The 12,694-nt window shown below is 41.9% G+C and overlaps 1 protein-coding gene across 2 annotated transcripts; it reads left to right on the top strand.

Moving 5' to 3' along the window:
- Window positions 1–595: 595 nt before the first annotated feature.
- Window positions 596–9,867, top strand: cip2a (cellular inhibitor of PP2A). Of its 2 annotated transcripts, none has more exons than XM_029528892.1 (23): window positions 596–681; window positions 882–984; window positions 1,074–1,221; window positions 1,341–1,453; window positions 1,597–1,691; window positions 1,787–1,883; window positions 2,393–2,515; window positions 3,238–3,383; window positions 3,490–3,565; window positions 4,363–4,602; window positions 5,635–5,797; window positions 5,884–6,031; window positions 6,112–6,211; window positions 6,303–6,421; window positions 6,920–7,109; window positions 7,281–7,355; window positions 7,541–7,651; window positions 7,744–7,940; window positions 8,027–8,140; window positions 8,253–8,335; window positions 8,417–8,556; window positions 8,857–9,620; window positions 9,752–9,867. In XM_029528892.1, exons 2-22 carry the CDS (start codon window positions 883–885, stop codon window positions 9,001–9,003), a joined length of 2,727 nt encoding a protein of 908 aa, XP_029384752.1. In that variant the 5' UTR covers window positions 596–681; window position 882; the 3' UTR covers window positions 9,004–9,620; window positions 9,752–9,867. The 2 variants fall into 2 exon arrangements, with proteins under 2 accessions (XP_029384752.1, XP_029384753.1); XM_029528893.1 differs by having other exon boundaries at window positions 6,920–7,100.
- Window positions 9,868–12,694: the final 2,827 nt, after the last annotated feature.

Consider the following 12,694-nt stretch of genomic DNA (forward strand, 5'->3'; position numbering starts at 1 on the left):
AATTAAATGTTTCTTTTAATGTTTAGTTTGATTTTATTCAGAAAAGTATGGCTGTTGCTCCTTCATTTTTTAGTTTTATTTGTTCTACTTTATCTTATATGTTTGTTTATATTACATTTCATTAAATTAAATTAATTAAATGTAAGTATAAATAAATTTAATTTAAATTCAATTTGATTTATGTTATTTTATTTCATTTCATTCAATTTAATTTAATTTATTAAAGCATGGTTATAACCTTTTATACTGGCCAGTGTTCTTTGTTCTAGTTTGATTAAAAATTTTACTTGAATCTAAATTAAAGTCAATTTTATTTTATTTTGTAAAGAATGGCTGTTTCCTGTTCTGCACCTTTCCGAACGGACACATGGCCTGTTCCAACACTTGTAATGGGGGGGTCCGCTTTTAGCCAGTTAAATTAATCAAGTATACAGAGTTATTGTCATCAGGTTTTGTTTTAAAGTAATATATACATTATTTATTAATCAAAACATAAATTATTGACAGTAATACGCATCGATATTCGCTTTATTGATAAAGATGAACCCTCCTGTCTCCCCTCTCCGCGGACATGGCCTGGTCTTCGCCGTTCGAAGCCGGGAGCGGGAGGACGTTGCCGGTTTGTCGCCGGTTGTTTTTGTTGTTGTTGATGTTTATCGAAGACAAGACAACAAACTAAAGGTAGTTTGTGACATATAAGTAGGAAAAGGTGTCACGTGGTTCACTCACGCAGTGAAATGGTGAAAAAACCGTTTTAATGCGCTGCTGTCACCAAAGACTGCGTTGGGTTAGCTAGCTGGTGTCGGCTAACTCCGTGCTTTGTTCGTTGTATGATGTGACGTCAGAGTTCAGACGCTTTAAAAGGTGTTCTCGTCCCGCAGGATGGACCTGACGACCTGTCTGAAGTCTCTGCTGCTGCTGATCCGGCAGTACAGAGACAGCAGGACGGCCCACTGTGCGGCTCAGCTGCAGAGACAGGTGGAGGTAAGAGCATGTGTGCTCGGTGCACAGCAACCCTGATGGAGCTGACGGTCTGTATTATACCCCGCTGCTCTGCTCGTGTGTGTTTGCAGGAGCTCTCAGGCCTAAAATGTGACCAGCTGCTGTCATCAGGTCAGGTTTTACCCAGTGAGTGTGTGAGTGGGCTGGTGGAGCTGGTTGGAAACCCAAACACCAGCCCAACCCTGACGAGCGCCATCATCTCCTTGCTGGCACATCTAGGTAGTGAGAATCTGCAGCCACACATCATACCCGCCTTTTTCACACCACAACCTCATGTTAGTGTGTTTCTTCAGCTGTCAGAACTACCTGTATTATTTTTCCCCCTCATGCTCTTTCAGCGTGTGATGAGGAAAGTCGGGAGATACTACACAGCAGCTACAACCTCACCAGCACCTTAGCTTCTGTCATCCACTGCCACAGTGCTACACCAAGAGAGCCACTGGTTCTCCAGGTAATTCTACCACTCCAGACATTTGTCTCCTGTTGGTGCTATTTATTATTTCATGACTTTGAAAGAAACAACCACAATGACTTCTTGGTGTTCTGCAGGGAAAACGAAGGGAAACCTGTCTGAACGTTGTATTTGTGTTTCAGTGTTTACAGGTGCTGCAGAAACTGACGTACAACACTCGAATCTTCGAGTCAACAAACTACATTCATGAGCTTGTAGCGTTTCTTATGACCAACATGTAAAGCTCACATCTGACATTGTTCCCTATGATCTAATGTTAATTAAAGTACGGCTTGGCCTTCAGCTAACTGTTACTGTGCTGTTTCCTTATAGCCGTTCTCACAATGAGGATGTCCTCGTGTCCTGCCTCGGCCTCATGGCCAACCTATGTCGTGATAATCACTCTGTGCAGAGTCACGTCAAGTCTCTGGTGAGTTTCTACTGTATCTCACAAGCTATGAAAAATGTTTACCTTCAGTTCCACTTTCCTCAGACATGTTCTTCTCCTTCATTTGTCAAACGCTGTGGGGAAGAGCTGAAAGTCTTTATTGATTATTGGATTTTTTTTTTAACTTCAGTTTGCAAAGTCAAGACACCCACAGAGAGTGGGTTTCAAACCCAACACCTTGCTGTGAGGCTACAGTGCTAACCGCTGAACCACTGTGTTGTTTTTTACAAATTTACACCTTTTACAAAATTTTTAATGGAATTCCAACATCAAACTTTGTCAGAAATCATGAAAATAGTGTTTGATGATTAAACCACACCGAGTTTTGTCTGACTGTGGTCATCTGTTTTATTTCATGTACTGTGTGTGATGTGCTGATGTTTTTGTTGTTAATCCTGTCATGTATGTTGAAATGACAGTGAATTATTGGGTCTGAAAGAAAAAAGGCAGTAGTTTGTAGATATCTTAGCTTGATTCTTGTGTTTCTATAGGACAATTTGAAGCCGTTTTATCGAACGCTGATCAACTTCCTGGCTCACAACAGTCTCACTGTGGTGGTCTTCACCTTGTCCATTCTATCCAGCCTTACCCTGAACGAGAAGGTTGGAGAGAAGGTGGGTGGAAAAACGAAAAGTGATGGCTAAGTTAACATCTTAATTTAATCCTGCATGCATATGTAGAACAACCTGCAGTTTTTTTTTCTCCAGCATTTTTCCTCTAAATTAAGAACAGTCCTGACAGAGATACTAACTCAGAAAACACATCTTGCCTAATACTTTGGGGGGAAAAAACCTACCAGAGGAGATCAGACCAGCAGAATTTTTTTTTTTTTTAATTTCTCTTAAGGGATAAATTTTTGTTAAATAAATAAATGAATGTGCTATGTATGTATGTATGTGCTTTTTTTTGTTCAGTTAGCCATATTGAGGTTTCCATTATATTTCCGATTGTACTGCCTGTTCACACACCTGCTCATTCATGAAGTTCCAGGCAGAAAATCATGAGACAGCAAATGAAATCCTTCAGATAGAAGATGGGAGCTTCATGTTTATATCAAACATCAGAATGAGAAATGGTGACTGATTGACATGTCTCATGTGTCTAATTTTATTGAACACAAAATAAGTCACCCAACTGGCATACTGACTGGTTTGCAGAATGATGCCGCTGTCAGTATAAGTATGGTCTTTCAAAAAAAAAAAAAAAAAGTGTGTGTGTGTTTTTATTTGTTGAGTTTCCTTTTTTTGTTTTATCTTGGTGGCACAAACGTGTTTTCTGTTTGTTCATCTTTCCACTATCACTTAGTCTCACTAATGTTTTTGTATTTTTCTACCAGCTCTTTGACGCAAAGAATATTCACCAGACTTTCCAGCTTGTGTTCAACATCATTGTGAATGGTGATGGTACTCTGACCAGAAAATACTCTGTTGACCTTTTGGTTGATCTGTTGAAGAACCACAAAATAGCAGACTTCCTTACAAGGTAAATGCACAGAGATGTATGTTGCACAGAGCATTTAACCTCCATGGTTGCTTTAGCGCCCTGCAGACTTCACTTGGATTGTTGAAAGCCATCTTTTCTTTTCTAGGTATCAGCACTTCTCAGCATGTGTATCTCAGGTTTTGGGACTGCTGCAATCAAAAGACCCAGAATCTGCAGCGAAGGTGAGCCAATAGTAACCATACAGCATTTGCACACAGCGTTATGCACCACTCGTGCCTGCTGTGGGGAAACAGAAGTTCCCATTAACGGGTCATCTGCAGGAAATGGGGGGGTTACATTCAACCAATACCAGCTCAACTCAAATCTGTTTTCATTTTATGCAGTTTCTGAGAACTGAGACTCTATGCCACCATTTCTGAGGGACTTTGCCACGAAACCAAAACTCAGATTCCCCCCCCCAATGTTTCCTGCTTCAGTCATGTCATTCCAAGTTTGTGCAAAAAAAGTGTCACATTTTCTCGTTTATTTGGCCTTTTTAAAGTTTTTATATTGGACACATGAGTCAACAGGCCTGGGGCCTTTCTGTCTGGAGTTTGTGGGTGGTGATATCTGCCGGTTCTAGCACACAAATTCTCAGAATGAGAAACAGTGATAGAACTCCAGACATCATGTAGCTGAGACAGAACGTGTCAGGAGCAGTTTAAACTTCTTGGCTGATCCCTGATCCATTCACCCATCTTCCACCTCTGATCTGTTTCCGGGTCATGGGGGGTTCTGAAGCCAATCCCAGCTCACTCTGGGTGAGGGGCGGAGTCACCCTGGACAGGTCTCCAGACAGAGACCAACAACCACTCAGACCTACGGAGAGTTTAGAGTCACCAATGAACCCAAACAGGACGTCTTTTGATGGTGGGAGGAAACCCACACAGGCATGGGGAAAACATGGAGGCAACAGTGCTGCCTTGATTGAACCACAAATGGTTAAATAAACTTAAATCCCTGTTTTTGTTTTTTGAAGGTTCTGGAGCTCCTGCTGGCCATGTGCAGTGTGTCAGGTCTGCGTTCTCTCCTGTGCAAGGTGGTCTTCAAACCGGTCGGGGCCAAGCTCAGAGCGGCAGCCCGGCGGCCGGTGGGTGGGCTGGATCCAGGGTGCAAGGCTGAGCCCGGACCAGCTCTGGTACAGTGGCTGAGCTTGCCTGTGGAGGGTGCTGAATCTTGTTCTCTCCAGGCCCTGCGGCTGTTGAACGAGCTGCTGGAGGTGAGACGGCAGACCAATGGGGTCCAGTCTGGGTTCAGTCATTCCCTTTCACGTTTTACATATCGTAAATATGTGCATTAAAGTTATTTTAATCTTGGTGTTAAATAGAATGCAAACACTTAGAAAAGCCACTGTTGTCTCTTTCTCTTGAAATATGTTTTTCTAAAAAAGGATTGATGATAACAACACACAAAACCTTTTTCTTGATTACATTTTAAACCACAATTATCACAGAATAAATAAACTGGATGTTTTAGATTCATACATTTCAGCTTCCAGACATTTACAAAACGAATTACAGATTACAGATCAATATATTTGAATGTAGGTCACCTGCACTTCCTGTTCTGTTGAAGTTTCCCTTCAGTACACTTTTGTGTGTGTGTGTGTGTGTTGGAATTTCCTTTCATGTTTTGTCGTCTGGGGAAAATTTCAGTCTGCAATGGAAGCTTCATATTCCATATTCCATATTCCAGAATTGAAGCATTGCCAGTTTATTCTGCTCAAAAGATATAGACTGCTTTGTGGATTCATGGGTATTAAAAATAATACATCTCCTGCAGTGCGATATAACAAAAAACGAGTTAGCAATTTGGGAAATACTTTCTACTGAGATTGTTCTACTAACCGTGATGCAAACATCTACATGTTGTACTGAAGATAAGACGGCTCTCCCCGCAGACCTTTTGAATCATGATGATGGGTTATTTTGAACTCACATAGAAGTGAATCACCATAGTGTTGAGTATTTACATTTTGATATGGCAAATGGTTCTGTACAGTACTTTTAAGAATTTGTTTATACTCTATAGTGGCACCCCCTAGTGAGTGAGATATCACAGATGAACCATGTCCTCAAAACGAAACAAGTTCTATTAGGAAAAAAACAAAAAGTAATACAAATACAAGCCTCAGTTCATTCTGATGGAGCTTTACTATATTTTCTGTTTTCAAGTTGAGCTTTTAACTCTGAATATGACTGAAGGTCCAGCCTGTTCAGAATGTGACTATTGTGTGTCCTTGTGTGTTCAGGAAGCACTGGGAACTGAGGCGGTCCCTAATTGTGTGTTTAGCTTTGTGGAGCTGTTGGTTCCAGTCCTGGTGGGTCTCCTGAAGGGTCTTGAACCTGCAAATGGAGACGCTCACCTGAGAAGACACTGTCACCGCATCACACACGTCACCAGTTTGCTGCTTCATATCCTTTTTAACCGACCTTGCATTGCACTGCTCTTTGTGTACATTTGTGTGTTTGTGTTTATTTTGAAGCCTTGACTTTTCCACTCCTGTGCACCGATGACTCCACCAGGTCCTTTGTTTCCTGTCAGGTGAGCGTTCAGCTCTGCCTCTCGCAGGTTGAATCCCTCCTCTCCTGTTGCCATGGCCACAACCCCCTCATGCCACTCCCTTCTAGCTCTGACAACGATCTCAGGTGAGTGACAGCCTGCTTTGTATTTGTGTGTCTGCTTTAGCTAACTGAATAGATACTCAGAGTTGTGTGTTTCATCTCAGTCAGGTGTGTGCAGAAGCTCTACTCAAGACCTTGGAGTTAATGAGCAAACTGAGACAACAGGTGAAAGACATGGAGACCAGCTTCTACAGGATGTTGCAGGTACGGTCACACCTTAACCTGCTGTGACACGATCCTTCCAGTGCTGTGGTTTTCTCTCTGACCTTCCTCTGTTCCTGGATCTGCCGATCAGGATCAGAGGATAGTCACCCCCCTGTCTCTGGCGCTGACGTCCCACCGCAGAGAGTGTGTGCAAACCGGCCTCTCGCTGCTGTTTGAAGCCTCACCCCTCCCAGACTTCCCATCCTTGGTGTGAGTCAGTGACTCAAACCAACACAATTCATTTAGTCATTTCTGTTACACAGATGAGTCAGATGTTTGTCTGTCCGTATCCTCACAGTTTCCTACAAGATGCTGTCGGTGGTTCTTAATGTAATTCTCCAGAGACACACAGAGGAAGCTGTCAGTGGTCAGGAATTGCAATGGAATAGAAAAACAAATACTTATATATTTCCATCTGTTGGTTTTACATTACTACATAACCACCGTGAGGATTGACAGCTGTTTAACAACCAAGCTTAAAAAGGAATAAAAGGCAATCAGATGGTATCTTTCTCCTGCTGTGTGACTCTCAACTCAATTGGAGAAATCTTGATTTCAGTGGGAATGATAATTACATATTCACAGAAAAAATAATTTGGAAATAATAATTTTTTTTTCTTGGGCAAAGCAAAGACAAAACACTAACAATGAACAAGAACACAGTTTTAGTGAAATGCTACTCAACGGCCAATCTGTATTTTTTCCAAGTCTGGGAGAAAGCATAGCGGCCAACAACGCCTATCGGCAGAGGGAGGCCGACCTGTCCGTCAAACGCGTCGCAGTACAAGAGGTCCAGGCCCCGAGGACAAACAGCAGCGTACTGGAGTCCTCGAATGGTTCCCTCAGGAGTGTCCACAGTCTGGTGGAGAAGATACAGATTGGTTTGGAGGTGCAGCAGGTGTTTTTTTTTTTTTTTTTTTTTTTAAATTGATAATGTCATTGACTTAATTGTGAAGTTCCTTTTCTTTTTACATCAGGATGATTATTTAGAAACGAAAATTCTAAATATAAAGTTACCGATCTCCAGAATCTTCATTGTATGGGCTTTTTTTTTTTTTTTTTTTTGTAGCTGCAAGAACAAGTTAAAGACTCACACGTGTCTGAGATCATCGACATTTATGAACAGAAGCTCTCAGCATTTGCAGTGAGTATTTTTGTCAGATCATGTCACATTCGACTCCAGTTAAGTCTGTCGGCAGAGATTTTATTCTCTTATTTTTCTGGTTTTTAAATAGTTAAAGGAGTGGGATTGGTGGTTGATCTTAGAATATGATATTGTCCCTATAAGCGAGGGTTGTCTCAGTTGTGTGTCTTTTGTCTCCTCTTCAGTCGAAGGAGGGTCGTCTGCAGGACTTGTTGGAGGCGAAAGCTCTGGCTCTTTCTCAGGCCGACCGTCTCATCGCTCAGTTTCGTGTCCAACGAGCTCAAGCTGAGGCTGAGGTGAAGTTACACACCTGCCATCTTGTTCTTATTCTGTTTTTTTTAAACACCGGGGTCCTATAAAAAAAAGATATATGGTCATCTGTCTTCAGGCTCGTAAGCTTGGTGGTCTGCTGAAGGATGCTGAGCGCCGCCGTGAGGACCTGCAGGGTGAGCTGAGCAACCAGGTGTTGGAAGTGGAGCGCTCCAAAGCTGACATGGAGGAGCTGCTGCAGCACAATGCCAGACTGCAGCAGGATTCTGAGGAGCACCAGGCCCTGAAAGGAGCCTACAACACCCTGCTCAACAGGTCAGAGGCTGAAACAGAAGTATTGAGGGTGTATTGGGGATGTGAACAGGTATACCGGCATGTTCATGGGTTTTTCTTTTGTGCAGGTTCAATGAGAGTGAGCGGCTGCTGAAGGAACTGCAGACGTCTCACATCTCTCTCACCAAACAAAATGACACACTGAGGAAAAACCATGAGGCACTGCAGCTGCAGCACGAAAGGTAATAAGCTTTATTTGTCCCTGCTGCTTTTTTTTATTGATTTCATTTTATTTTTTTTTACCAAATGAACTCTGTCTTCAGTCAAGTTTCAGTTTCTCTCTCTCTTCCTCAGGATGGTGTCAGTGATGGAGGAGAGAGGGGAGGAGATCAGATCCCTCCAATCAGATCTACAGCAGAAGAACAACAACATCACAGGTGAGTCAGAGTTCATCTCCTGCTGCCTGTCAGTTAACTCAGTGGTCAGATGGAGAATGACCTTCGCCTCGTCCCTGTCAGCTCTCCATGGTGAACTCCGGGCCGAGGAGGAGAAGCTGAAGAAACTGGATCAGGAGAGGAGCGCACTGGAGGAGACGGTGGATGTTTTGAGGAAGGAACTGAACAAAACAGAGCAGGCCAGGAAGGACGCCAGCATCAAGGTAATGAGGAGAGTTAGAGCAGCTATATACAACATACATATTTGTTTGTCACTTAAACCTGGACAGAAAGTCTGAGTCCGGGTGATTAACATTAATTAACATGTCATACAAACTCCACGTACAGGGTCAACTCAATCAGTGATTCTCAGCAGTACTAAAAAACACAGATCTGCTGTTTCATTCAAATAATTGTTGTCTAGTTCTGAACAAAGGACGGAAGAAGGAGTAAGGCAAAAGAAATTAAGTGAAATCACAAAACCCATTCATTTATAAATAACAAATAAATTGTGTCTTCTCCAGGCGTCATCTCTGGAGCTGCAGAGGAGTCAGCTGGAGATGAAGCTGAAGCAGAAGGAGGACGAGCTGAGCAAACACTCGGCCATGATCGCCATGATCCACAGCCTCAGCAGTGGCAAGATGAAGAGCGACGTCAACCTGTCGCTCTAAAGGAGGAAAAAACTGTTTTTTAAGAAGTCACTCACCATTATGGACAATTAAATACATTTTTAAACCAGATTCTAATTAAAATCACACTTCCAGCCATGCTTAACTGTATTTTTAAAGTCCAGTCGTCCTGAGATCTTTTTGTGTGTCTCTGTTTTTATTGTTTACTAAATAAATATTTCTGTCTATTCATACTTGATTCCTAAGTCCAGATAAAATATACCTCTGCATGTGTGAGAGCTGATTTGACTCATTAGATTTTTATGGATTGTTGCTAAGAAGACACTAGTTTCTCTGATCAGCTGTTGTGTGGCAGGTGATGCCTTTTGTCGCCACCAATTCTAGTTTTTATGAAAATAAACATGATTTATGTGATGCTGTTTCCAATAACCTTTATGTTCCGTAAATTAATTGGGATTTTAAGTCCAGTTTGCCCCCAAATCCAACAGCTGCTTTCTGGTCTGTTTTCCTCTAAATGGAACCATCATTTAAAAAATGAACATCATGATGTGTTACCTGTTTTTATTCTTTCACAGCAGAGACTTTATGTTTCTGTTTTTTTTTTTTCTCCCCAGAGTTAATAGAGATTTCTTCTTGTCAGCGTCTTCATATTCCTCACCGTGGGTCAGATCTCTGTTAAGATGTTATTACTGTATCTGAACCCCCCCTCTGTTTCCCGTACAGAGGGGTAGAGGTGACAGCAGCCGGACCGTCAGACCTGATTTCTATTTTCTCCTCCTTGTTTCTGCAGCTGCTGCCTGTCAGTCGGTCGGTCTTTTGGAAGGTTGTGGATCTCAGGCCTCTCAGCTCTTTGCCACCAGTCAGCCATGAAGCTTCAGCTAGCAGCACAGGGTGCTGTGCTCCTGCTCACACTGCTGTCCTCTGGTAAGTATTCTGACCTTTTAATTTTGTTTTTGTCCAAAATAACAGTTTCCACAGCAATTAAAGTCAGATGGTTTTGTGCATTTTGTGTTTGAATCAGAAAATATGTGGTGTACTTGGTAAATTTGTCATGTTGTTCTTCCTTTCAATTCCACGATGATTAGAGTAGTAAGTTCTTTTTCCCCAGTGAAGTCTACAGCAAAAATAATGGATTTGACGATTTCACACTTACTAAATAGAAGAAATAAGAAATTCACAAAAAACAATGCCCACCTCGATATTTAGTATTTAGCAACTTTCATGCACAACAGTACCTGGACTTTTATTTGATACAAAATCAAGATGTCTGCAAGCAAAACAACCAACATGGCTGCTTTACAGACTGAGAATGTATAGCGAGGAAATGTGAACTAGGAGGAAACTGGTGTGACAGACGAGCTAACAGCTGCTACGTTGGACTGAAACTTGAGCAGCATGAGCATTCACACACTCACACTGTTTGTTGTCCTGTGTCATAGACAGCTTTTTAAAGATCAACACTCATTGTACTCAAATTAATGGCTTGATAGATTTTCCTGCACATTCTGGGAAATATTGTTATAAAATTATAGATTTCTGTTCTGTTCTTTTGTCTTAAGAAGACCTTAGGAGGGTAATCTTGCTGCTAAAACTGATCCTCCTTTTAATATGTAAACCTGATGTGTGTCTGTGTGTGTCAGCGTGTTGGGCCAGGAACGAGGAGGAGCGTCTAATCAACTACCTGTTCCAAAAGTTGGGATACAACAAGGAGCTGCGTCCCGTCGAGAGACAGCAGGATGCCGTCGATGTCTACCTCGCCCTCACACTCTCCAACCTCATCTCACTAGTACAAAGTCTTTTATCTATGTGCGCCTGTATCTGTGTGTGTCTGTGTGTTGATGTTTTCAGGGAGATCATTTCCTACTCGAAATGAAGCAGTACATTCCAACTGGAGCCTTTAGTATTTTATACTTTGTTAAACACAGTTAACATAATTTGTCTGAATTTGAAGGAAATAAAAATAACACTTCATTTGAAGAGTCTGACTTCATGTTGAATCTGTTTGTCCTCTGATCCGTCTGTTTTTCTACATTTGCAGAAAGAAGCAGATGAGACACTGCTGACAAACGTATGGATAGAACACGTATGTGACTGTTCTTTGTATTTAGAAAGATTCTCTAACGGTCTGTGATTGTTTATTTGAACAAATGCTGGGTGTTTATTCTGATTTCAGCCCCCTTAGTTTTATTATTGGGCCGTTTCATGCAACACAACAAATATTTCCTCCTATGTGACAATAACTGAATCGACTTGAACTGACGTGTGTGTATGTGTGTCTCTGTCTGTCAGACGTGGACCGACTACCGGCTGTCCTGGAATTCAACAGAGTTTGATGGCATTGAGATGCTTCGCCTGCCGTCCAGTATGGTGTGGCTACCGGAGATTGTTCTGGAAAACAAGTGAGATTCATATTTCTGAGATCAATTATTTCGAAAAATAATTAACAAAAAAAAATAAAAAACCTGATAATCAATGGCAGGTTCACTTTGTGCTGCAGCATCTGTAAAAAAATCAAAACAGCAGAAATTGAAATATTGGAAAGCACAAATAAATATAATCTGTGTCTGTCTCTTCTCAGTAATGACGCCCAGTTCCAGGTGGCCTATTACTCCAACGTCCTGGTTGATAATAATGGTCTCTGTTATTGGTTACCTCCTGCTATATTCCGCTCCTCCTGCTCCATCAGCGTCAGCTACTTCCCCTTCGACTGGCAGAACTGCACACTCAAATTCACGTGAGACACAAACCTGACAGCCACATTAGCTCGACGGCTTTTCGTAAACACTTGTATGATACAGGATAGTTGAAAAAGGGAAATGCTGTTAAATTAAATATTCTCTTTGTATGAAAATGTCAATGTTGCAGCTCAGTTGTTCAGATCAATGTTATTTCCCATGATGCTTTATTCCCCAGCTCCTTGACGTACAATGCCAAAGAGATCCGGATGCTGCTGAAGGAGGAAGAGAACGAAGAAAGCAAATGGACGGTGGAGTGGATCATCACTGACCCTGCAAGCTTTACAGGTGTCCTCCAATCACAAACATCAAAAAAATTGATATTAAAGTTCTATACAGTCTAAAAATTAACATCATTTTGTATTGAAGACTTGAAACTAGAGACTGAGCTGATGAATCAGGGAGAAGGTTGATTTTCCAATAGACTTCAATACATCCTGACTTCTATTCACAAGCAGTGGAATAAAGGCTTCAGAGTTTTCAGCTTTGCTTTTAATGCCCAGAATTCAAGTTCAGGTTTAAAGTAAAACTTTTTTAAAATACCATTTTTAATACAAAGAAAGCTCATTCTCTCTTCGTCGTCGCCAGAAAATGGCGAGTGGGAGATCATCCACCGCCCGGCCAAGAGGAACATCTACAAACACATTCCCATGGAGAGCAACAAGCACCAGGACATCACCTTCTACCTCATCATCAAACGGAAGCCTCTTTTCTACATCGTCAACATCATCATCCCCTGTGTGCTCATCTCCTTCCTGGCTTCGCTCGTCTACTACCTGCCCGCTGACAGTCAGTGCACAAGACGAACACCTTTATCAGCTGATACATTAGCCTTCTCTTCAGGGGCACACATGAGTGCAGTGGGCCTCTCGTTGCAAAGTCATGAGCTTTTTTGTGTTACAGCAAACACAACAACACACTGTTGGAAACATACGGTTGAGGCAGATGCCCCCCCAGCCTGGTTCTGCCCGAGGTTTCTGCCTCTGAAAGGAAGTTTT

This window comes from Echeneis naucrates, chromosome 20 (assembly GCF_900963305.1).
Source record: "Echeneis naucrates chromosome 20, fEcheNa1.1, whole genome shotgun sequence".
NCBI lineage: Eukaryota > Metazoa > Chordata > Actinopteri > Carangiformes > Echeneidae > Echeneis > Echeneis naucrates.

Excerpts from the sequence above, each read along its gene's own strand:
- cip2a (XM_029528892.1), top strand. The coding sequence starts at position 883 with ATGGACCTGACGACCTGTCTGAAGTCTCTGCTGCTGCTGATCCGGCAG. Across the intron at positions 985-1,073 it reads AGCTGCAGAGACAGGTGGAG|GAGCTCTCAGGCCTAAAATG; the intron begins GTAAGAGCATGT and ends GTGTGTTTGCAG. Across the intron at positions 4,603-5,634 it reads TGTTGAACGAGCTGCTGGAG|GAAGCACTGGGAACTGAGGC; the intron begins GTGAGACGGCAG and ends TTGTGTGTTCAG.